Raw genomic sequence first — 27,067 nt, 5'->3', positions numbered from 1 at the left:
ATGCCATCAGGTTGGAGGCTACCAGCCGGTATATAAGGTGTTGTTTCTCCAACCTGAGTGTGGCTTCATCTTGACAGTAGAGGAGGCCATGGATAGACATATCAGAATGGGAATGGGACGTGGAATTAAAATGTGTGGCCACTGGGAGATCCTGCTTTCTCTGGCAGACAGAGTGTAGGTGTTCAGCGAAACGGTCTCCCAGTCTGCGTCAGGTCTCACCAATATATAAAAGGCCACACCGGGAGCACCGGACGCAGTATACCACACCAGCTGGCTCACAGGTGAAGTGTCGCCTCACCTGGAAGAAAGGGTTAATGTATTCCTCTTAACCCTTTCATCCCTGGGTTCATTCTGGGGCCCTGAATGGTGGTGAGGGAGGAAGTGTAAGGGCAGGTGTAGCACTTGTTCCGCTTGCAAGGATAAGTGCCAGGAGGGAGATCGGTGGGAAGGGATGGGGGGAATGAATGGACAAGGGAGTCGCGTAGGAAACGTAGGATTACAAATACCTGGAGATACGAATTGACAATAAACTGGACTGGTCAAAGAACACTGAGGCTGTCTACAAGAAGGGTCAGAGCCGTCTCTATTTCCTGAAGAGACTGAGGTCCTTTAACATCTGCCGGACGATGCTGAGGATGTTCTACGAGTCTGTGGTGGCCAGTGTTATCATGTTTGCTGTTGTGTGCTGGGGCAGCAGGCTGAGGGTAGCAGACACCAACAGAATCAACAAACTCATTTGTAAGGCTAGTGATGTTGTGGGGGTGGAACTGGACTCTCTGACGGTGGTGTCTGAAAAGAAGATGCTGTCCAAGTTGTATGCCATCTTGGACAATGTCTCCCATCCACTCTGTAATGTACTGGTTAGGCACAGGAGTACATTCGGCCAGAGACTCATTCCACCGAGATGCAACACTGAGTGTCATAGGAAGTCATTCCTGCCTGTGGCCATCAAACTTTACAACTCCTCCCTTGGAGTGTGAGACACCCTGAGCCAATAGGCTGGTCCTGGACTTATTTCCACTTGGAATAATTTACTTATTATTATTTAATTATTTATGGTTTTATATTGCTATATTTCTACCTATTCTTGGTTGGTGCTGTAACAAAACCCAATTTCTCTCGAGATCAATAAAGTATGTCTGTCTGTCTGTTATTCTGGCATCTTCCCTTCCAGTCCTGATAAATGTTCTCGGCCTGAAACATCAGCTGTTTTTTCCCCTCCATAGATGCTGCCTGACCTGATTCTTCTAGCACTTTGTGTGTGTTACTCTGCATTTCCAGCATCTGCAGAATCGCTTATGTTCATGATTTAATCCTTATAAAGACTGTGTCTCAACCTGTTTCTCCAGGGATACTGGCATCGGATGAGACAGGCTCCTTGGGCTCTCAGGAACTACTCAAGATGGAGGGAATGAGTCTGCTGTCACGCATCATGTAAGTCAACATTGACTAGCCACCGCCTGCCTCTAGACATGCTCTTTTGAAACGTAGAAACATAGAAAGCCTACAGCACAATACAGGCCCTTTGGCCCACAAAGTTGTGACAACATGTCCCTACCTTAGAAATTACTAGGCTTACCAATAACCCTCTATTTTACTAAGCTCCATGTACCTATCTAAAAGTCTCTTAAAAGACCCTATTGTATCCACCTCCACCACCGTTGCCGGCAGCCCATTCCACGCACTCACTACTCTCTGAGTGAAAAACTTGCCCCTGACATCTCCTAGTACCTACTCCTCAGCACCTTAAATCTGTGTCCTCTTGTGGCAACCATTTGAGCCCTAGGACAAAGCCTCTGACTATCCACACGATCAATGCCTCTCATCATCTTATACATCTCTATCAGGTCACCGCTCATCCTCCGTCGCTCCAAGGAGGAAAGGCCGAGTTCACTCAACCTATTCTCAAAATGAACCACTTCACACTTACCTGGGTTGAACTCCATCTGCCACTTCTCAGCCCAGTTTTGCATCCTATCAATGTCCCGCTGTAACCTCTGACAGCCCTCCACACCATCCACAACACCTCCAACCTTTGTGTCATCAGCAAACTTACTAACTCATCCTTCCACTTCCTCATCCAGGTAATTTATAAAAGTCAGAAAGAGTAAGGGTCCCAGAACAGATCCCTGAGGCACTCCACTGGTGACCGACCTCCGTGCAGAATATGACCCATCTACAACCACTCTTTGCCTTCTGTAGGCAAGCCAGTTTTCGATCCACAAAGCAATGTCCCCTTGGATCCCATGCCTCCTTACTTTCTCAATAAGCCTTGCATGAGGTACCTTGTCAAGTGCCTTGCTGAAATCCATATACTCTACATCTACTGCTATTCCGTCATCAATGTGTTTAGTGACATCCTCAAAAAATTCAGTCAGGCTCGTAAGGCACGACCTGCCTTTGACAAAGCCATGCTGACTATTCCTAATCATATTCTACCTCTCCAAATGTTAATAAATCCTGCCTCTCAGGATCTTCTCCATCAACTTACCAACCACTGATATAAGACTCACTGGTCTATAATTTCCTGGGCTATCTCTACTCCCTTTCTTGAATAAAGGAACAACATCCGCAACCCTCCAATCCTCCGGAACCTCTCCCGTCCCCATTGATGATGCAAAGATCATTGCCAGAGGCTCAGAAATCTCCTCCCTCTCCTCCCACAGTAGCCTGGGGTACATCTCATCCGGTCCCGGCAACTTATCCAACTTGATTCTTTCCAAAAGCTCCAGCACATCCTCTTTCTTAATATCTACATGCTCAAGTTTTCAGTCTGCTGCAAGTCATCACTACAATCACCAAGATCCTTTTCCATAGCGAATACTGAGCAAAGTATTCATTAAGTACCTCTGCTATTTCCTCCAGTTCCATACACACTTTCCCACTGTGACACTTGATAGGTACTATTCTTTCACATCTTATCCTCCTGCTCTTCACAAACTCGTAGAATGCTTTGGGGTTTTTCTTAATCCTGCCCGCCAAGGCGTTCTCATGGCCCCTTCTGGCTCTCCTAATTTCCTTCTTAAGCTCCTTCCTATTAGCCTCATAATCTTCTAGATCTCTAACATTACCTAGCTCTCTGAACCTTTTGTAAGTTTTTCTTTTCTTCTTGACTAGATTTATTACAGCCTTTGTACACCACAGTTCCTGTACCTTACCATAACTTCTGTCTCATTGGAATGTACCTGTACAGAACTCTACACCAATATCCCCTGAATATTTGCAACATTTCTTCCATACTTTACCCTGAGAACATCTGTTTCCAATTTATGCCTCCAATTTCCTGCCTGATAGCCTCATAATTCCCCTTACTCCAATTAAAAGCTTTTCTACCTTGTCTGTTCCTATTTCTCTCCAATGCTATTGTAAAGGAGACAGTGGGAGACCATTTTGAAGATAGTGATCATAATTCTGAGTGATCTGACACCTGACCAGGTTGATTTCCCAACACCAAATCAAGTAGAGCCTCTCCTCTTGTAGGCTTATTTACATATTGTGTCAAGAAACCTTCCTGAACACACCAAACAAACTCCACCCGATCTAAACCCCTTGTTCTCGGGAGATGCCAATATATACTTGGGAAATTAAAATCTCCCATCATGACAATTCTGTTATTATTACACCTTTCTAGGATCTGTTTCCCTATCTGCTCCTTGATACTCTGCTCCCTCTTACTATTGGGTGGCCTATAAAAAGCACCCAGTAAAGTTATTGACCCCTTCCTGTTCCTAACTTCCACCCACAGAGAGTCTGTAGACAATCCCTCCATGGTGTCCACCTTTTCTGCAGCCATGACACTATCTCTGATCAACGGTGTCAAGCCCCCACCTCTTTTGCATCCCTCCCTGTCCTTTCTGAAATATCTAAAACCTGGCACTTGAAGTAACCATTCCTGTCCCTGAGCCATCCAAGTCTCTGTAATGGCCACAATATCATGTCTCCAAGTACTGATTTAATCTCTAAGCTCATCCGCTTTGTTCACAACACTCCTTGTGTTAAAAAAAGACACATCTCAAATCTTTGGTCTGAGCGCGTCCCTTCTCTAAAACCTGCCTATCCTCCCTCTCGCACTGTCTACAAGCTTTCTCTATTTGTGAGCCAACCTCCTCTTCCCCAGTCTCTTCAATTCAGTTCCCACCCCCCAACAATTCTAGTTTAAACTTTCCATCTCCCCGCCAGGATATTGGTCCCCCGGGATTCAAGTGCAACCCGTCCTTTTTGTACAGGTCACACCTGCCCCTAAAGAGGTCCCAATGATCCAGAAATCTGAATCCCTGCCCCCTGCTCCAATCCCTCAGCCACACATTTATCCTCCACCTCATCCTATTCCTATTCTCACTGTCGCGTAGCACAGACAGTAATCCCGAGATTACTACCTTTGCAGTCCTGCTTCTCAACTTCCTTCCTAACTCCCTGTAGTCTTTTCTCTGGACCTCTTTCCTTTTCCTACCTATGTCATTGGTACCAATATGTACTATGACCTCTTGCTGTTTTCCCTCCTACTGCAGGATATCTTGGACGTGATCTGAAACATCCCGGACCCTGGCACCCGGGAGGCAAACTACCATCCGAGTTTCTTTCCTGCGTCCACAGCATCGCCTGTCTGACCCCCTAACTATAGAATTCCCTATCATTACTGCCTTCCTCTTCCCTTCCCTACCCTTCTGAGCCACAGGGCCAGACTCTGTGCAGAGGCACATGCCCCTTCGAGAGGCCAGCAGCCGCCTGCCCCTCGAAATGCCCCTTTGAAAGGTCAGGAGCCGCCTGCCCCTCGACATGCCCCTTCAAGAGGTCAGGAGCCGCCTGCCCCTCGACATGCCCCTTCGAGAGACCAGCAGCCACCTGCCCCTCGAAATGATCCTTCGAGAGGCCAGCAGCCACCTGCCCCTCGAAATGCCCCTTCGAAAGGTCAGGAGCCGCTTGCCCCTCGACATGCCCCTTCTAAAAGTCAGGAGCCGCCTGCCCCTCAACATGCCCCTTCGAGAGGCCGGCAGCCGCCTGCCCCTCAACATGCCCCTTCGAAAGGTCAGGAGCCGCCTGCCCCTCGACATGCCCCTTCGAGAGGTCAGCAGCCACCTGCCCCTCGACATGCCCCTTCGAAAGGTCAGCAGCTGCCTGCCCCTCGAACATTCATGCTGGGTTTAAGGTGTTGATAAGAAGTTTATTTGTTTTCTTTCCGAATTGTAAGAGACTCAAATAGGCATATGGATAATTTTTGATTTAATTGCACAGTGTGCCTTGCATGTTGGTTGTTTGTCAGTCTTTGTGTCTAGAAAATAGAACATACTTTATAGCCAGTACAGGCCCTTCAGCCCAAAATGTTGTGCTGACCTTTTAACCTACTCTAAGATTAATCTAACCCTTCCCTCCCACAGAGTTTCTTAAATGTCCCTAATGTACAGGTTAGCGTGGAAAGTTTTAAACTCAGCAGGCTCCATCATGGGCAATAGCCTCCCCGGCATTGAGGACATCTTCAAAAGGCGATGCCTCAAATCTGATGGTGAATGGGAAGAAGCTGTTCCTGAAACGTTGTGTGTCTCTTCAGGCTCCTGTACCTCTTCCTTTATGGTAGCAATGAGAAGAGGGCATGCCCTAGGTGATGGGGTCCTTAATGATGGGTGCTGCCTATTTGAGGTATTGCCTTTCAAAGATGTCCTCGATGCTGGGAGGCTGGTACCCATTATGGAGCCTGCTGTGTTTACAACTTACTGTGGCTCGTCTGATCCTGTGCAGTGGCCCCTCCATACCAGATGGTGATACAACTGGACAGAGTGCTCTCCATGGTACATAGAGTCATAGAGAAATACAGCACAGGAACAGGACCTTTGGCCCATCTAGTCTGTGCTGAACCATTTAAACTGCCTAGTTCTGCACCCGGATCAAAGCTGTCCATATCCCTGCAATCCATGTACCTAGCGAAAATTCCCTCAGACATTGAAATTGAGCTGGCATTGGGAACTTGTTCCACACTCTCACGACCCTCTGAGTGAAGAAGGTTCCCCTCATGTTTCCCTTAAACTCTTCACCCTTAACCCACGATCTCTGGTTGTAGTGCCTCCCAGCCTCAGTGGATGCACCCCGCCCCCATAACTTTCTATACTTCTATCAAATCTCCCCGCAGTCTTTGAGATTCCACGGAATAAAATCTTAACCTATCAATCTTTCATTATAGCTCAGATCCTCCAGACCTGGCAACACTCTTGTAGATTTTTTCTGTACTTTAACAGTCTTACTTACATTTTTCCTGTAGGTGGGTGACCAAAACTACACACAATATTCCAAATTAGGCATCACCAATGTTTTATACAATTTTGCCATAATATTCCATTTCCTTCCTCAGTACTTTGATTTTTGAAGACCAGTGTGCCAAGAACTTTCTTTACGACCCTTTTTACCTGTGACGCCACTTTCAATCAATTGTAGACCTATAGTCCTAGATCCCTTTGTTCTACTGCACTCCTCAGTGTCCTACCATTCACTGTGTAAGACCTACAGTGGTTGGTGCTACCAAACTGTAACACCTCACACTTGTCTGCATTAAATTCCATCTGCCATTTTCCAGATGATCCAGATTCTGCTGCAAGCTCTGATAGTCCACTATATCCCCAGTCCTGGCATTTTCCACAAATTTACTGATCTAGTTAACCACTTTATCATCCAAATCATCTTGAATGTCAAGCACTGAACCTTCTTGACCAACCTCCAATGCAGTACCTTGTCAACTGTCAAGGTCCATGTAGACAACATCCACTGCCTTGCCTTCATCAACTTTACTGGTAACTTCCTTGAAAAACTCTTTAAAATTGTTTAGACATGACCTAGCATGCACTAAGTCATGCTGAATATCCCTAATCAGAATTAGGTTTATTATCACCGACATGTGTCGTGAAATTTGTTAACTTAACAGCAGCAGTTCAATGCAACACATAATATGGAAGAAAAAAAGTAAAAATAAATGATTAAGTAAATCATTTACAGTATTTATATATTGAATAGGTTAACAATCATGCAAAAACAAATAATATATATTAAAAAAGTGAGGTAGTGTTTATGGGTTCAATGTCCATTTAGGAATCAGATGGCAGAGGGGAAGAAGCTGTTCCTGAATCGTTGAATGTGTGCCTTCAGGCTTCAGTACCTCCTACCTGATGGTAACAGTGAGGAAAGGGCATACCCTGGGTGCTGGAGGTCTTTAATAATGGACGCTGCCTTTCTGAGACACCGCTTCTTGAAGATGTCTTGGGAACTTTTCAGGCTAGTACCCAAGATAGAACCGACTAAATTTATGGCCCTCTGCAGCTTCTTTTGGTCCTGTGCAGTAGCCCACCCCACCCATAGCAGACAGTGATGCAGCCTGTCAGAATGCTCTCCACAATACATCTATAGAGGTTTTTGAGTGTTTTTGTTGACATAGCAAATCTTTTCAAACTCCTAATAAAGTATAGTTGCTATCTTGCCTTCTTTATAACTACATCGATATGATGGGACGAGGTTAGATCCTCAGAGATCTTGACACCCAGGATCTTGAAACTGCTCACTCTCTCCTTTGTCTTACCCTTCCTGAAGTCCACAATCAGCTCTTTGTCTTAGTGACGTTGAGTGCCAGTTTGTTGCTGCGACACCACTCCACTAGTTGGTATATTTCGCTCCTGTATGCTGTCTCATCTCCGTCTGAGATTCTACCAACAATGGTTCTATCATCAGCAAATTTATAGGTGGTATTTGAGCTATGCCTAGCCACACAGTCATGTATGTATAGAGAGTAGAGCAGTGGGCTAAGCACACATCCCTGAGGTGCACCAGTGTTGATTATTAGTGAGGGAGGAGATGTTATCACCAATCCTCTTAGATTGTGGTCTTCTGGTTAGGAAGTTGAGGATCCAATTGCAGAGGGACACACAGAGGCCCAAGTTCTGTAACTTCTAAATCAGGATTGTGGAAATGATGGTGTTAAATGCTGAGCTGTAGTCAATTAACAGCATCCTGACATAGGTGTTTGTATTGTCCAGGTGGTCTAAGGCCATGTGAAGAGCCATTGAGATTGTGTCTGCTGTTGACCTATTGTGGCGACGGGCCTGTCTATCCAAATTCTCATTTTCTGATACCTAGAATACTTTCCAATAACTTTCCCACTATTTTCTTCGGTATTCACTAAGGAGAAGGAATTGTGTAAGGTAAGGGAAACAAGTAGGGAAGTTACAGAAACTATGACGATTAAAGATGAGGAAGTACTGGCGCTTTTAAGGAATATAAAAGTGGATAAATCTCCGGATCGTGACAGGATTTTTCCTAGGACCTTGAGGGAAGTTAGTGTAGAAATAGCAGGGGCTCTGACAGAAATATTACAAATGTAATTAGAAACAGGGATGGTGCCAGAGGATTGGCATATTGCTCATGTTGTTCCCTTGTTTAAAAAGGGTTCTAAGAGTAAACCTGGCAATTATAGGCCTGACGAAGGGTCTCGGCCCGAAATGTCAACAGTGCTTCTTCATATAGATGCTACCTGGCCTGCTGCATTCCACCAGCATTTTGTGTGTGTTGCTTCAATTTCCAGCATCTGCAGATTTCCTCGTGTTTGCAATTATTGGCCTGTAAGTTTGATGTCAGTGGTGGGAAAATTGATGGAACGTATTCTTAGAGATGGTAAATATAATTATCTGGATAGACAGGGTCTGATTAGGAACAGTCAACATGGATTTGTGCATGGAAGGTCATGTTTGACAAATCTTATTGAATTTTTTGAAGAGGTTACTAGGAAAGTTGACGAGGGTAAAGCAGTGGATGTTGTCTATACGGACTTCAGTAAAGCCTTTGACAAGGTTCTGCATGGAACGTTAGTTAGGAAGGTTCAATCTTTAGGTGTTAATATTAAAGTAGTAAAATGGATTCAACAGTGGCTGGATGGGAGATGCTAGAGAGTAGTGGTGGATAACTGTTTGTCAGATTGGAGGCCAGTGACTAGTGGTGTGCCTCAGGGATCTGTCCTGGGTCCAATGATGTTTATCATATACATTAATGATCTGGATGATGGGGTGGTAAATTGGATTTGTAAGTATGGAGATACTAAGATAGGTGGTGTTGTGGATAATGAAGTTGATTTTCAAAGCTTGCAGAGAGATTTAGGCCAGTTAGAAGAGTGGGCTGAGCGATGGCAGATGGAGTTTAATGCTGATAAGTGTGAGGTGCTACATTTTGGTAGGACTAATCAAAATAGGACATACATGGTAAATGGTAGGGCATTGAAGAATGCAGTAGTAAGAGTGATCTAGGAATAATGGTGCATAGTTCCCTGAAGGTGGAATCTCATGTGGATAGGGTGGTGAAGAAAGCTTTTGGTATGCTGGCCTTTATAAATCAGAGCATTGAGTATAGGAGTTGGGATGTAATGTTAAAATTGTACAAGGCATTGGTAAGGCCAAATTTGGAGTATTGTGTACAGTTCTGATCACCGAATTATAGGAAAGATGTCAACAAAATAGAGAGAGTACAGAGGAGATTTACTAGAATGTTACCTGGGTTTCAGCACCTAAGTTACAGAGAAAGGTTGAACATTAGGTCTTTATTCTTTGGAGCGTAGAAGGTTGAGGGGGGGACTTGATAGAGGGATTTAAAATTATGAGGGGGATAGATAGAGTTGACGTTGATAGGCTTTTTCCATTGAGAGTAGGGGAGATTCAAACAAGAGGACATGAGTTGAGAGTTGGGGGGCAAAAGTTTAGGGGTAACACAAGGGGGAATTCCTTTACTCAAGAGAGTGGTAGCTGTGTGGAACGAGCTTCTAGTAGAAGTGGTAGGGGCAGGTTCAATATTGTCATTTAAAGTAAAATTGGATAGGTATATGGACAGGAAAGGAATGGAGGGTTATGGGCTGAGTGCAGGTCGCTGGGACTAGCTGAGAGTAAGCGTTCAGCACGGACTAGAAGGGCTGAGATGGCCTGTTTCCGTGCTGTAATTGTTATATATGGTTATATATGTTCAAAGTCCTGGTAAAATATAGCTGCTGGTGTGCTTTATAATTGCATCAATATGTTGGGCCTAGGATATATCTTCAGAGGTGTTGACACCCACGAACTTGAAACTGCTCCCTTGATGAGGTCAGTGTGTGCTCCAGCTTTTGCTGTTCGAAGCCTTGCTCACATTGCATGAGTCATTGAAGCGGCCGTCTCTCTGTTGGTTTCTTGCAGCTGGCGATGTCAAAGGTGTAACCCAATGTTTCGACGGAAGTGCAGGGAGCTAGTGAAGTCCAAGTTCTTCTACTGGCTGGTGATCTTCCTGGTTTTCTTCAACACACTAATGATAGCTACTGAGCATCACCTTCAACCCAACTGGCTGACTGATGTTCAAGGTAGGAACTGCAGATGTGACATCCGGTCCCCAGGGATGCAGTGAATTGGCTTGTCTGTAGAAGACATGGGGTAGTGGTCGTTGGGACTTATTCAGGCCACAGGTCTGCTGTTGCAGTATGTGTCCACCTTACCTGCTCATTGAAAGTCGCTTCCCCCATGCTGGCTGCGCATTGGCACATTTGCCCCTCCCACTACCTCCCTTTTAGCTGATAATATATCATGGCACTTGTAGAGCTTAATCTTGAGTACTGAAATCGCTCACCCTCTTCGCTTTCTGGGTCACCATGGACTAGGAGTTGTGACCGGTGCCATGGAAACAGTGGAAGTGTGCTGTAGTAAGTGGTGGGGGGGTGGGGTGGTTAGGCACATCCTTTAGATACGTATTTGTTTCTGTGTGTAACTTGAATGGGTTACTGAATGTTTACTATCTGTCCTGTTCTATAAATTAATAGTTAACTTACTTGCTCTGTCCCCACTTAGCTAAACTGAGAATGTGAATTCACATACCTGTGCCTCCATGCTGGGACCTCTGCCATTTGTGATATAAATTGTATATGTTTATTGACAGACCTGTGCTGGGATCTCTGCCATTTGTGATACAAATTGTATACGTTTATTGACAGACCTGTGCTGGGATCTCTGCCGTTAGTGATACAAATTGTAGACGTTTATTGACAGACCTGTGCTGGGATCTCTGCCATTTGTGATATAAATTGTATACGTTTATTGACAGACCTGTGCTGGGATCTCTGCCGTTAGTGATACAAATTGTAGACGTTTATTGACAGACCTGTGCTGGGATCTCTGCCGTTTGTGATATAAATTGTAGACATTTATTGACAGACCTGTGCTGGGATCTCTGCCGTTTGTGATATAAATTGTAGACATTTATTGACAGACCTGTACTGGGATCTCTGCCGTTTGTGATATAAATTGTAGACATTTATTGACAGACCTGTACTGGGATCTCTGCCGTTTGTGATATAAATTGTAGACATTTATTTATTGAGAGACCTGTACTGGGGCCGCTGCCGTTTGTGATATAAATTGTAGACATTTATTGACAGACCTGTGCTGGGATCTCTGCCGTTTGTGATACAAATTGTAGACATTTATTGACAGACCTGTGCTGGGATCTCTGCCGTTTGTGATATAAATTGTAGACATTTATTGACAGACCTGTGCTGGGATCTCTGCCGTTTGTGATATAAATTGTAGACATTTATTGACAGACCTGTACTGGGATCTCTGCCGTTTGTGATATAAATTGTAGACATTTATTGACAGACCTGTACTGGGATCTCTGCCGTTTGTGATATAAATTGTAGACATTTATTGACAGACCTGTACTGGGGCCGCTGCCATTTGTGATATAAATTGTAGACATTTATTTATTGAGAGACCTGTACTGGGGCCGCTGCCGTTTGTGATATAAATTGTAGACATTTATTTATTGAGAGACCTGTACTGGGGCCGCTGCCGTTTGTGATATAAATTGTAGACATTTATTGACAGACCTGTGCGGGGATCTCTGCCGTTTGTGATACAAATTGTAGACATTTATTGACAGACCTGTGCTGGGATCTCTGCCGTTTGTGATATAAATTGTAGACATTTATTGACAGACCTGTGCTGGGATCTCTGCCGTTTGTGATATAAATTGTAGACATTTATTGACAGACCTGTGCTGGGATCTCTGCCGTTTGTGATATAAATTGTAGACATTTATTGACAGACCTGTACTGGGATCTCTGCCGTTTGTGATATAAATTGTAGACATTTATTGACAGACCTGTACTGGGATCTCTGCCGTTTGTGATATAAATTGTAGACATTTATTTATTGAGAGACCTGTACTGGGGCCGCTGCCGTTTGTGATATAAATTGTAGACATTTATTGACAGACCTGTGCTGGGATCTCTGCCGTTTGTGATACAAATTGTACACATTTATTTATTGAGAGACCTGTACTGGGGCCGCTGCCGTTTGTGATATAAATTGTAGACATTTATTTATTGAGAGAAACAAGCCCTTGCAGCCCGATGAGTCATACCACCTAGCAGCTCACCTATTTAACCCTAGCCTAATCACAGGATAATTTATAATGACTAATTAACAACTAACCAGTACATCCTTTGATTGTGTGAGGAAACTGGAGTATCCGGAGAAAACCCACAGGGAGAATGTACAGACAGCTGGAAAATTGAACTCCGAACTAGCTGTAATTGTGTGAGGTGACCACTACACTCACATCGTGCCCTTGGCCATTGGCTTCTGAATTGGCTTGCCCATGGAGGACAGAGGGTGGTGGTTGAGGGAGATCTGTGATGTTCGGCATGAATCTGTACTGGGATCTCTGCTGTTTGTGAATGCCCTGGATGAAAACATAAATGGGTGGGTTAGAAAGTTTGCAGATAATATGAAGATTGGTGCTCTTGTTGATATTGTTTTTGACTGGTAAAGAATACAATGGGAGACAGATCAGTTGTGGATATGGGCAGTAAATGACAGATGGAGTTTAACCCAACCAAATGTGAAGTGTTACACCTTGGTAGCTCAAATGTAAGGAGACAGTACACTGTTAAAGGCAAGACCCTTACAGTGTTGATCAAGAGACAACATCCACTGTCTTGCCTTCATCAGTTTTCCTGGTAACTTGTTCAAAAAACTCGGTAAGATTGGTTAGACGTGAACTACCATGCACAAAGCCTTAGTGGCTATCCCAATTAGTCCTTGTCTATTCAAATACTCATATATCCAGTCCCTTAGAATACCTTCCAATAACTTCCCTGCTACTGATGTCAGGCTCACCAGCCTATAATTTCCAAGATTATTCTTACAGCCCTTCTTAAACAGCAAAACAACATTGGCTATCCTCCAATCCTCCGGTACCACTACGGTCATGAAGGGCGTTTCAAATATCTCTGCTTGGGCCCTTGCAATTTCTGCACTTGTCTCCACAGGGTCTGATGGAACTTCTTAACAGTCCTTGGGGATTTCTGCTCCCTAATTTGCCTCAGGACGGCAAGCACCTTCTCTGCTGTAATCTGTATTGGGTTGCTGACCTCACAGCTGCTTTGTCTCTCAAGTAGATACAGATGCAAAAAATCCATTTAAGATCTCCCCCATCTCTTTTGACTCCAGGCATGGATTACCAATCTGATCTTCCAGTCGGCCAATTTTGTCCCTTGCAGTCCGTTTGCTGAATCCTTTATTAGTCAATTTAGGCCTTGTCTGGGGTATTGCATTCTGTTCTAGCCCCCATCACAGGAGGGATGTTGAGGCTTTGTAGAGGAGGTAGGAGATGTTGATCAGCCTGGGTTCGAGGGAGAGGTTGGACAAATTTAGGTTGTTTTTTCTGGAGTGGTGGAGGCTGATGGGATCTCTCTCTGGGGTCTGTGTTTATGAGAAGGACAGATTGAGCCAATATTTTTATTCCAGAGAGTGTGCATCCAAGGTGAGAGAGGGTAATTTTAAAGATGTGTGGGGCAAGATTTTTTACATGGAGAGTGTTGGGTGCCTGGAATATGCTGCTTGGATTCGTGGTATAGGCCAATACTGTAGACACATTCAAGAGGCTGTTGGACAGGCACACAACTGTGTCGGAAGTGGAAGGATATGGTCGTTGTGTAGGTAGAGGAAATTCAGCATTGGCCATTTGATTATTAATTAGTCTGGTATTTTTGACTGAAAGGCCTGTTCCTGCTCTGTTTGTTCTATGTCTATCCGCACCAACTAGGCCTTCTTTTTTCCCAGCACAGAAATCCCTCAGACCTCATTAAGCCATGTACCCCTCCATGCACCCCCAAAGCCAGAGACATCTGCTGTGGCCACAAAGATTGCCATTTGGTGCAAAGGGTCTCTGGAGTCCTCGCGCAGGATTTCATAAAGGTTAACCTTCATGTTGTGTTGGTGGTATGGGATTGAATGGGATCTGGGATCAGCCATGATGGAATGGCAGAGCAGACTCGATGGGCTGAATGGCCTAATTCTGCTCCTATGTCTTATGCTCTTGTAATCCATGAGTGAGGAAGGCAAATGTAATGTTAGCAAATGTAATGTTAGCATTCATTTCAAGAGGACTAGTATATAGAAGCAAGGATATAATGCTGAGGCTTTATAAGGCCCTGGTCAGACCACACTTGGAACATTGTGAGCAGTTTTGGGCCTCTTATCTAAGAAAGGATATGTTAGCATTGAGGGACCAGAGGACATTCATGAGAATGATCCTGGAAATGACAGGGTTAATGTATGTGGGGCATTTGCAGGCTCTGGGCCAGTACTTGCAGGGCTTTAAACGAAAGAGTGAGGATGTCATTGAAACCTTTTAAATATTGAAAGGTCCAGATACAGTGAATGCAGAGGACGTTTCCTATAGTGAGAGAGTCTAGGACAAGAGGGCACAGCTTCAGAACAGAAAGATGCCCCTTTAGAATGGAGATGAGGAGGAATTTCTTTAGCCACAGGGTGGTGAATCTGTGGAATATATTGCTACAGATGGCTGTAGAGGCCAAATCGTTGGGTACATTTAAAGTGGAAGTTGATTGGTTTTTAATTAGCATGAGTGTCCAAGGTCATGGGAAGCTTAATGTAAAGGAACCCTTAGGAAGCAGTGATTATAATACGATCGAATTCATAATACATTTGGAGAGGGAGAAGCATAATTCACATGTATTAGTATCGCAATTGAATAAAGGGAATTCCAGAGGCATGAGAGAGGAGCTTGCCCAGATGGACTGGAGGAAAATACTGGTGGGGATGACGGCAGAGCAGAGATGGCTGAAGTTTCCAGGAATAGTTCACAAGGCGCAGTATAGATATGCCCCACAGAGGAAGAAGTTCTCAATTGGTAGGGTTAGGCAACTGTGGCTGACAAAGGAAGTTAAGGACTGAATAAAAGCCAAAGAAGGGCATATAAGGTAGCAAAAAATGAGTGGGAAGTTGGATAGTTGGGAAGCTTTTAAAATCCAACAAAAGGCAACTAAAAAAAGCACAGAAAAGATGAAATATGAGGGCAAATTAGCCAATATCATTATGTGGGATAGTAAAAGTTTTTTCAGTTATATAAAGAGAGGTAAGAGTTAATGTTAGACCACTGGAAAATGATGCTGGTGAGGTAGTAATGGGGGAGAAAGAAATGGCAGATGAACTTAATAGGTACTTTGCATCTGTCTTCACTGTGGAAGACACTAGCAGTGTGCCAGAGGTCCATGAGTGTCAGGGAACAGGAGTGAGTGCAATTGTTATTACAAAGGAAAAAGTGCTAGGCAAACTCAAAGGTCTTAATGTGGATAAATCACCTGGACCAGATGGACTACACCCCAGGGTCCTGAGAGAGGTTGCTGAAGAGGTAACGGATGCATTGGTCATGATCTTTCAGGAATCACTTGATCCTGGCATGTTCTCAGAGGACTGGAAGATTGCAAATGTCACTCCGTTGTTTAAGAAGGGAGGAAGGAAAAAGAAAGGAGATTATAGGCCAGTTAGTCTAACTTCAGTGGTTTGGAAAGTGTTGGGGTCTATTATTAAGGATGAGATTGAGGTATTTGGAGACTAATGATAAATTAATTCAAAGTCAGCATGGTTTCTGTGAATGGAAATGTTGCCTGACAAACCTGTGTAGATAAAAACACAAAATGCTGGCAGAACTCAGCAGGCCAGACAGCATCTGTGGGAGGAGGTAGTGACGACGTTTCAGGCCGAAACCCTTCATCAGAGTGAAGTAACATGGGATGGTCGAGGGGGGGGGATAAGAAATGGGGGGGGGAGGGATGAAGTAGAGAGCTGGGAAGTGATAGGCTGAAGGGAACTGGGCTGGGGGGGGAAGGTGGAGAATTATGGGAAATAAAAGAGAAAGATAGGGTTGGGGGGAGATTATAGTGAGGGGGGAAAGAGAGAGAAAGAGAACCGGACTAAAATTATAGATAGGGATGGGGTAAGGGGGACCATCCCATGTTACTTCACTCCTGATGAAGGGTTTCAGCCCGAAATATCGTCGCTACCTCCTCCCATAGATGCTGTCTGGCCTGCTGAGTTCTGCCAGCATTTTCTGTTTTTATTCATTTCCAGCATCTGCAGATTCACTCGAGAAACCTGTTTAGGTTCATCAAGGAAGTAACAAGATGTCACTTATTTGGATTTTCAGAAGGCGTTTGACAAGATGCCTCACACAAGGCTGCTTAGAACCATAGAACACTACAACACAGAAAACAGGTCATTCGGCCCTTCTAGTCTGTGCTGAAACTTTATTCCGCTAGTCCCATTGACCTGCACCCAGTCCATAACCCTCCAGACCTCTCCCATCCATGTATCTATCCAATTTATTCTTAAAACTTGAGTGAACCTGCACTTACCACGTAAGATGGCAGCTCGTTCCACAGTCCCACCACTCTGAGTGAAGTTCCCCCTAATGTTCCCCCTAAACCTTTCCCCTTTCACCCTAAAGCCATGTCCTCTCATATTTATCTCTCCTAATCTAAGTGGAAAGAGCCTACTTGCATTTACTGTCTATACCCCTCATAATTTTAGACAATAGGTGCAGAAGTAGACCATTCGGCCCTTCGAGCCTGCACCGCCATTTTGAGATCATGGCTGATCAATACCCGGTTCCTGCCTTGTCCCCATATCCCTTGATTCCCCTATCCATAAGATACCTATCTAGCTCCTCCTTGAAAGCATCCAGAGAATTGGCCTCTACTACCTTCTGAGGCAGTGCATTCCAGACCCCCACAACTCTCTGGGAGAAGAAGTTTTTCCTTAACTCTGTCCTAAATGACCTACCCCTTATTCTCAAACCATGCCCTCTGGTACTGGACTCTCCCAGCATCTGGAACATATTTCCTGCCTCTATCTTGTCCAATCCCTTAATAATCTTATGTTTCAATCAGATCCCCTCTCAATCTCCTTAATTCCAGCGTGTACAAGCCCAGTCTCTCTAACCTCTCTGCGTAAGACAGTCCAGACATGCCAGGAATTAACCTCGTGAATCATCAGTCTACTCATCACCGTTTCCTTCCTAATGTCAATCTGTTCCATTTCCTCTGTTACCCTATGTCCTTGGCCCATCCATACATCTGGGAGATTGCTTGTGTCTTCCTTAGTGAAGACAGATCTAAAGTACTTATTAAATTCTTCTGCCATTTCTGTTTCCCATAACAATTTCACCCAATTCATTCTTCAAGGGCCCAACATTGTTCTTAACTATCTTCTTTCTCTTCACATACCTAAAAAAGCTTGTAAACCTCTATCAAACCTCTATCAAATCCCTCCTCATTCTTCTATGTTCCAAGGAATAAAGTCATAACCTGTTCAATCTTTCCCTGTAACTCAACTCCTGAAGACCCGGCAACATCCTAGTAAATCTTCTCTGTACTCTTTAAATCTTATTGATATCCTTCCTATAGTTAGGTGACCAGAACTGCGCACAATACTCCAAATTTGGCCTCATCATTATACAATCTCGCCGTTACATCCCAACTCCTATACTCAATACTTTGATTTATGAATGCCAGGATGCCAAAAGCCTTCTTAACAACCCTGTCTACCCGTGATGCCACTTTCAGGAAATTATGTATCTGAACTCCCAGATCCCTTTGTTCCTCTGCACTCTTCAGTACCCTACCATTTACTGTGCATGTCCTACCTTGATTTGTCCTTCCAAAATGCAACACTTCACACTTGTCTGCATTAAATTCCATCTGCCATTTTCTAGCCCATTTTTCAAGTGGTCCAGATCCCTCTGCAAGCTTTGAAAGCTTTCCTCGCTGTCCAATTTCAGTGTCATCAGCAAACTTGCTGATCCAATTATCATCTAGATCATTGATATAGACAACAAACAACAATGGTCCCAGCACAGATCCCTGAGGTACACCACTAGTCACAGGCCTCCATTCTGAGAAGCAATCATCCACTACCACTCTGTCTTCTCCCACACAGCCAATTTCAAATCCAGTTTACAACCTCTCCATGGATACCTAGTGTCTGAACCTTCTGAACTAACCTCCCATGTGGGACCTTGTCAAAGGCCTTACTAAAGTCCATGTAGACAACATCCACAGCCTTTCCTTCATCTATTTTCTTGGTAACCACCTCAAAAAACTTCATTAAACACGATCTACCATGCACAAAGCCATGCTGACTATCCTTAATCAGCCCTTGGCTGTCCAAATACTTGTATATCTGATCTCTCAGAACACCTTCCAATAATTTACCTACTACTGATGTCAGGCTCACTGGCCTGTAATTACCTGGCTTACTTATGGAGCCTCTTTTAAACAATGGAACAACATGAGCTACTTTCCAATCCTCTGGCACCATACTGCACACATTTTAAATATTTCTGCCAGGGCCCCTACAATTTCTACACTAGTCTGTCTTAAAAAGTCCGAGGAAATATCATGTCAGGCCCAGGGGATACATCTACCTTTATTCGCTGTAAGGCAGCAAGCACCTCCTCCTCTTTAATATATATGCTCCATGACACTATTGCTTGTTTCCCTTCCTTCCATATACGCTATGCCAGTTTCCTGAGTAAATACTGGTGCAAAAAAACCTTTTAAGATAACCATATAACAATTACAGCACGGAAACAGGCCATCTCGGCCCTTCCAGTCCATGCTGAACGCTTACTCTCACCTAGTCCCAATGACCCGCTCTCAGCCCATAACCCTCCATTCCTTTCCTGTCCATATACCTATCCAATTTTACTTTAAGTGACAAAAATCGAACCTGCCTCTACCACTTCTACTGGAAGCTTGTTCCACACAGCTACCACTGAGTAAAAAATTCCCCCTCATGTTACCCCTAAACTTCTGCCCCCTAACTCTCAACTCATGTCCTCTTGTTTGAATCTCCCCTGCTCAGTGGAAAAAGCCTATCCATGTCAACTCTATCTATCCCCCTCATAATTTTAAATACCTCTATCAAGTCTCCCCTCAACCCTCTACGCTCCAAAGAATAAAGACCTAACTTGTTCAACCTTCCTCTGTAAGTAATTTGGGTGCTGAAACCCAGTTAACATTCTAGTAAATCTCCTCTGTACTCTATTTTGTTGACAACTTTCCTATAATTCGGTGACCAGAACTGCACACAATACTCCAAATTTGGCCTCACCAATGCCTTGTACAATTTTAACATTACATCCCAACTCCTATACTCAATGCTCTGATTTATAAAGGCCAGCATACCAAAAGCTTTCTTCACCACCCTATCCACATGAGATTCCACCTTCAGGGAACTATGCACCATTATTCATAGATCACTCTGTTCTACTGCATTCGTCAATGCCCTACCATTTAGTCTGTTTCGTCATATGCTTCTGTGATATCATTCTAGAGGAACGTTGTCTCATTTTTTTTTTAAAACGGCATTGTATTTGTGGTTTCTAAATGACAATAAACTGAATCTGAATTTACCATGTATGTCCTATTTTGATTATTCCTACCAAAATGTAGCACCTCACGCTTATCAGCATTAAACTCCATCTGCCATTGCTCAGCCCACTCTTCTAACTGGCCTAAATCTCTCTGCAAACTTTGAAAACTTACTTCATTATCCACAACGCCACTTACTTACTGCATACTTACTAATCCAATTTACCATCTCATCATTCAGATCATTAATGTATATGACAAACAACATTGGACCCAGTACAAATCCCTGAGGCACACCACTAGTCACCGGCCTCCAACCTGACAAACAGTTATCCACCACTACTCTCTGGCATCTCCCATCCAGCCACTGTTGAATCCATTTTACTACTTCAATATTAATACCTAACGATTGAACCTTCCTAACTAACTTTCTGTGCAACCTTGTCAAAGGCCTTACTGAAGTCCATATAGACAACATCCACTGCTTTATCCATGTCAACTTTCCTAGTAACCTCTTCAAAACATTTAATAAGATTTGTCAAACATGACCTTCCACACACAAATCCATGTTGACTGTTCATAATCAGACCCGGTCTATCCATATAATTATATGTACCATCTCTAAGCATACTTTCCATTAATTTACCCACCACTGACGTCAAACTTACAGGCCTATAATTGCTAGGTTTACTCTTATAACCCTTTTTAAACAATGGAACAACATGAGTAATACGCCAATCCTCTGGCACCATCCCCATTTCTAATGACATTTGAAATATTTCTGTCAGAGCCCCTGCTATTTCTACACTAATTTCCCTCAAGGTCCTAGGGAAGATCCTGTCAGGACCGGAGATTTATCCACTTTTCTATTCCTTAAAAGTGCCAGCAGTTCCTCCTCTTTAATCGTCATAGTTTCCATAACTTCCCTACTTGTTTCCCTTACCTTACACATTTCAATATTCTTCTCCTTAGTGAATACCGAAGAAAAGAAATTGTTCAAAATCTCCCCCATCTCTTTTGACTCCACACATAGCTGTCCACTCTGATTCTCTAAGGGACCAATTTTATCTCTTACTATCCTTTTGCTATTAATGTAACTGTAGAATCCTTTCAGATTTATTTTCACCTTACTTGCCAAAGCAACCTCCTATCTTCTTTTAGCTTTTCTAATTTCTTTCTTAAGATTCTTTTTACATTTTTTATATTCCTTGAGCACCTCATTTACTCCATGCTGCCTATATTTATTGTAGATCTCTCTTTTTCCAAACCAAGTTTCCAATATCCCTTGAAAACCATGGCTCTCTCAAACTTTTAACCTTTTCCTTCAACCTAAGATCTCCCCCATCTCGTGAGGCTCTACACATAGGTGACCACTCTGATCTTCTAGGGGACCAATTTTGTCCCTTACTGTCCTTTTGCTCTTAATATACTTGTAGAAACCCTTTGGGGTTACCTTCACATTATCTGCCAAAGCAACCTCATGTCTTTTTTTCACCTTCCTGATTTCCTTCTTTAGTATTTTCTTACATTTTCTATACTTTTCAAGTACCTCATTTGTTCCTTTTTGCTTATACCTACTATACACCTCTCTCTTTTTCTTAACCAGATCGCCAACATCCCTTGAAAACCAAGGCTCCCTATGCCTGTTAAATATGCCTTTAATCCTGGCAGGAGCATGCAGACTCTACCCTCTCAAAATTTTGCCTTTGAAGGCCTTCCGCTGACTGAACACATCCTTGCCAGAAGACAACTTATTCCAATCCACTCTTCCTAGATCCTTTCTCATTTCCTCAAAACTGGCCCTTCTCCAATTTAGAACCTCAGCTTGAGGACCAGACTTATCCTTATCCATAATTAACTTGAAACTAATGACATTATGGTCACTAGACCCACAATGTTCACCTACACATACTTCTGTCACCTGACCTGTCTGGTTCCCTAATAGGAGATCAAGTATTGCATCCTCTCTCATAGGTACCTCTGTATATTGATTTAGAAAACTTTCCTGAACACTTTTGACAAACTCCAAGTCATCTAGCCCTTTAAGTATGGGAGTCCCAGTCAATATGTGGAAAGTTAGGGTTGCACATGGCACAGGTAGCAATCCTGAGGTTGCAACCCTAGAGGTCCTGTCCCTAAACCCTTTTTGCTGGACCTCCTCCTCCTTCCTATCCATGTCATTGGTCCCTACATGGACCACGACAACTGGCTGCTTACCCTCCCTACTGAGAATACCGAGAACTGTATCTGAGATTTCGTGGACCCTGGCGCCAGGGAGGCAACAGACCATCCGGGAATCTCAATCTCTCCCACAGAACCTCTTACCTGTCCCCCTAACTATCAAATCCCCTATCACTACTGCTCTCCTCTTTTCCCTCCTTCCTTTCTTAGCTGAGGGTCTAGTCTCGGTGCCAGAGACACAACCACTACAACTTGTCCAAGGGTGCTCTGCTCCTTCTGTCTATTCCCCTTCCCTCTCCTGACAGTCACCCAGTTACCTGTCTCCTGACTCCTAGGGGTGACTGTCTTCCTGAAACTTCTATTTCTGCCTCTGCCTCTGCCTCACAAATGATCTGAAGTTCATCCAGCTCCATTTCCCTAACACAGTTTGTCAGGAGCTGCAGCTGGATGCACCTTTTGCTGGTGTAATCATCAGGGACAATTGTGCTCACCCTGACTTCCCACATACTGCAAACGGAGCACTCAACTGCCCTACCTGCTGCCTCCATTACCTACTCCTAAGTTAATTAAATTAATTAAAGGAACTTACCTGGCCTTACCTGACCAGGACCAAGTTCATCCTCAGCCTCTGCTCGCCAAAGCCTCAACGCTCTACTCCTGTCCTGAGTCACTCACACACTGGCTGCTCCTCTTCAGTTACCCCTCCTTTTATTTGTCTATGCCAATTATCTCAAGTACTCACTCCCTCTAATCAACTAATCAACACTATTTAACCCTTCAGTTGCCGTCCACGCTCCGTTTAAAGCACATTCACCTCAGCTCCTCAGCTGCTTCCCTGCACTCAGCGCTCTCCCGAGCCCCTCGCTCCTCCTCCTGCTGCGATGGTCCTGTGATCACGCTGCTTAACAAGATCAATTCTATGGCATTGCAGGAAAGATACTGGCATGGATAATGGAATGGCTGACAGACAGGAGGCAGCGAGTGGGAATAAAAGAGACCTTTTCTGGTTGGCTGCCAGTGACTAGGGGTCACTATTAGGACCACTACTTTTCACATTGTTTGTCAATGATTTGGTTAATGGAATTGATGGCTTTGTGGCAAAGTTTGCAGATGATATGAAGATAGGAGGAGGGGTAGGTAGTGCTGAGGAAGCAATGTGATTGCAGCAGGACTTAGACAAATTTGAAGAATGGGCAAAAAACTGTCAGATGGAATACAGTGCTGGGAAACATATGAAAATGCATTTTGGTAAAAGGAACAATAGTGCAGAATATTATCTAAATGGGGAGAAGGTTCAAACATAAGAGGTGCAGAGAGGCTTAGGAGTCCTCGTGCAAGACTTACAGAAGGTTAATTTACAGATTGATTCTGTGGTAAAGAAGGTAATATTAGCAGTTATTGCAAGGGGAATAGAATATAAAAGTAAGGAGTAATACTGAGGCTTTATAAGACACCAGTCAGGCCTCACTTGGAGTATTGTCAACAGTTTTGGGCCCCATATCTCAGAAAGGATGTGTTGTAATTGGAGGGAGTCCTGAGGAGATTGACGAGGATGATTCCGGGAATGAAAAGGTTAACATATGAGGAGTGTTTGGCAGCTTTGGGCCTGTACTCACTGGAATTCAGAAGAATGCGGGAGGATCTCATTGAAACCTACTGAATGTTGAAAGGACTAGATAGGGTGGATGTGGAGAGGATGTTTCTTATGATGGGGGTATCCAGATCTAGAGGGCACAGCCTCAAAACTGAGTGGCAATCTTTTAGAACAGAGGTAAGGAGGAATTTTTTTAGCCAGTGAGTAGTGAATCTGTGGAATGCTCTGCCACAAACTGTGGTGGAGGCCAAGTCTGTGGGTATATATAGGGCAGTAGTAGTTAGTTTCCTGATCAGTCAGGGTATCAAAGGATATGGCAAGAAGGCAAGTGTATGTGGTTGAGTGGGATCCGGAATCAGCCATGATGGAATGGTGGAGCAGACTGAATGGCCTCTGTTTTATGGTCTTTACATCACTCCTTGTCCTGTGATAATGTTACATGCTGTCCCATCATTATGGTAATCTCAGTCTCTGTTTGTACAGTTAATCATTCTAGTTAACCCTTATGCCATCTGTGTATTACTCTGTCACTGCTCTGCACTGTACGCTCTTTAACAGGTCTTTATCTTGAGGGCCTGTCCTGGGCTGTGGGGGTCCTTATTGATGGATTTGACCTTCTTTAGCTTTTGAAGGTGTAGTCAGTGCTGGGAGGCTGGTGACATGATGGAGCCTGGCGGAGTTTACAACCCTCTGCAGGTTTTGCCGAAGGTAGGCAGTGGCCCGTCCATACCAGATAGTGATACAACCAGTTAGAATGTAGAAATTTGCCAGTATTTCAAAGTGCAAATAACTATTGTTGAAGTACCCTGAGATCCATTTTTGTGTGGGCATTCACAGTAAATACAAGAAATACAATAGAATCAATGAAAGATTGCTCCCAATAGGACAGAGAACCAACCAATGTGCAAAAGAGAACAATCTATGCAAATACAAAATGAAAGAAAAATATAAATAATAATAAAAATAATAATAATAAAGGAAAAGCAATCTTTCATGTTGTTAATGAAAAAAGCATTTGATTCTGTACCCAAACTCATGGTTAATAGAAGTTCTTAATATATATAAACCACCCAGTATGTGAAATTCCTACAACATCTGATGAATCACTGGTGTACTGTAATCTCCCTATCTATTAACAACCAAAAAAGAACAATCACCGTTTTCAAAATAAACCAAGGCCTTTTTCAGGGCAACTCTAAGATGCCACTATGGTTTTGTCTAGCTCTCTAATTTACTGAATCAGATGAAAATAGAGTGTCAAATCAACCAAATGAATATATACATTGACACACCTTCTATACATAGGTGATTTGAAATTGTATGCTCCTTCATCAGTAAAACTAAACTAATCCAAATAGTATTTTCAAAAGATATAAACATGAACTTTGGGCTGGATAAGTGCAAACATAAAGAACAGTGCAATAGAGCCAATAGAATAGAAAACAGAGCAGCAGGATGAAATACAACCGATGGATGAATATGAAAAAGATCGGTATCTGGGATATCCACAAGCAAAGAAAATAGATCATAGTGTGACAAAGGGAAAACTTTTGACAGAATTTACTTCAAGGCTGAAGAAAATTTGCCAAACAGAGCTCAACAGTAAAATTATTAAAAAAGCAATAAACACTTTCGCTACATTAATGCATTCTTTTGGTATAATATCTTGGTCCAAACCGATCTGGAAAATTTATGAAGTAAAATAAGAACTGAAATGACAAATTTTACAAAACACAGTGTACACTTGAACGCACTTAGATTAATGCTACCTAGAGCAGAAGGAGGAAGAGGAACAACAGACACAAAAATTTACACAACAGTCAGGTAAGACTTCTAAGGATATATTTTCATCAACAAAAACAGTATTCAGCACTTCACGTGAGCATATGCAATTCTGATAAGTACACACCACTAAACTTAAATGAGAACACAACTCAGAAAAATGACGAAATTATCATAGAAACATAGAAAACCTACAGCACAATACAGGCCTTTCAGCCCACAATGCTGTGCTGAACATGTACTTAGTTTAGAATTACCTAGGGTTACCCATAGCCCTCTATTTTTCTAAGCTCCATGTACCTATTCTATCTTAAAGGACCCTATTGTTTCCGCCTCCACCACCACCAGCAGTGGTCCATTCCACACACTCACCACTCTCTGCGTAAAAAAAACTTAGTCCTGACATCTCCTCTGTACCTACTTCCATGCACCTTAAAACTATGCCATCCTGTGCTAGTTATTTCAGCCCTGGGAAAAAGCCTCTGATTATCCACACGATCAATGCCTCTCATTATCTTCTACACCTCTATCAGGTCACCTCTCATCCTCCGTCACTCCAAGGTGAAAAGGCCAAGTTCACTCAACCTAATCTCATAAAGTATGCTCCCCTATCCAGGCAACATCCTTGTAAATCTCCTCTGCACCCTTTCTGTAGTTTCCACATCCTTCCTGTAGTGAGACGACCAGAACTGAGCACAGTACTCCAGGTGGGGTCTGACCAGGGTCCTATATAGCTGCAACTTTATCTCTCGGCTCTTGAACTCAATCCCATGAAGGCCAATACACTGTATGCCTTCTTAACCACAGAGTCAACCTGCGCAGCAGCTTTGAGTGTCCTATGGACTCGGACCACAAGATTCTCTGATCCTCCACACTGCCAAGAGTCTTACCATTAACACTATACTCTGCCATCATATTTGAACTACTGAAATGAACACTTATCTGGGTTGTACTCTATCTGCCACTTCTCAGCCTAGTTTTGCATCCTATCGATGTCCCACTGTAACCTCTGACTGCCCTCCACACTATCCATAATACCTTCAACCTTTGTCTCATCAGCAAACTTACTAACCCATCCCTCCACTTCCTCATCCAGGTCATTTATAAAAATCACGAAGAGGAAGGGTTCCAGAACAGATCCCTGAATGGGTGACTGACCTCCATGCAGAATATGACCCATCTACAACCACTCCTTGCCTTCTGTGGGCAAGCCAGTTCTGGATTCACAAAGCAATGTCTCCCTGGATCCCATGCCACTTTACTTTCTCAATAAGCCTTGCATGGGGTACCTTATCAAATGCCTTGCTGAAATCCATCATTGTAGAAGAAAAAGTTAACCAATGGAAGTCATCTCTTATGATCTGGACAGCAATATGTTGACAAGGTCAAGCTCCTGGCTCAGAGCTGCAGACCTCTTCCCAGAAACAGAGGGGTTCCTTCTGGCAATACAGGACCAGGTGGTTAACACAAAAATTATCAAAAATACATTAAAAAAAAACAAATTCAAATGATAAATTCAGACAATGCCAAGAAAAACCAGAAACAATCCAATACGTTACAGGATCCTGGTTACTCAATCTGGTTACATACACAGGAACAATCAAGTAGAAAACATCTTTCAACAAAATCTTGCTATAAAATACAAACTCATAAAAGACACCATACCTTACTATAAATACAGGTCTGATCCAGTTACAGAGTCAGAGTCTCACAAATTATATTATGACTGACCCATTATTACAGATAGAACAATCCATAATAATCGTCTGATATAATCGAAGCAAGAGGCGGAG

At 43.3% G+C, this 27,067-nt stretch overlaps 1 protein-coding gene across 5 annotated transcripts in view; it reads left to right on the top strand.

Annotated features, from left to right (window-relative positions):
* LOC140717085 (voltage-dependent L-type calcium channel subunit alpha-1S-like) overlaps nt 1–27,067 on the top strand; it is a 665,173-nt gene that overhangs the window by 93,908 nt on the left and 544,198 nt on the right. For all 5 annotated transcript variants that reach the window (XR_012096443.1, XM_073030268.1, XM_073030267.1 and 2 more), the window contains exons 9-10: nt 1,350–1,434; nt 10,185–10,345. Coding sequence is in view for 4 of the 5 variants with exons in the window: in XM_073030268.1 (XP_072886369.1) it covers nt 1,350–1,434; nt 10,185–10,345 (246 nt within the window). In the remaining variant the exon portion in view is untranslated. The remainder of the gene's footprint in view (nt 1–1,349; nt 1,435–10,184; nt 10,346–27,067) is intronic.

The sequence above is a fragment of the Hemitrygon akajei genome, chromosome 27, assembly GCF_048418815.1.
Source record: "Hemitrygon akajei chromosome 27, sHemAka1.3, whole genome shotgun sequence".
NCBI classification, from domain to species: Eukaryota; Metazoa; Chordata; class Chondrichthyes; order Myliobatiformes; family Dasyatidae; genus Hemitrygon; species Hemitrygon akajei.
This window is presented reverse-complemented; position numbering and strand designations above follow the sequence as displayed.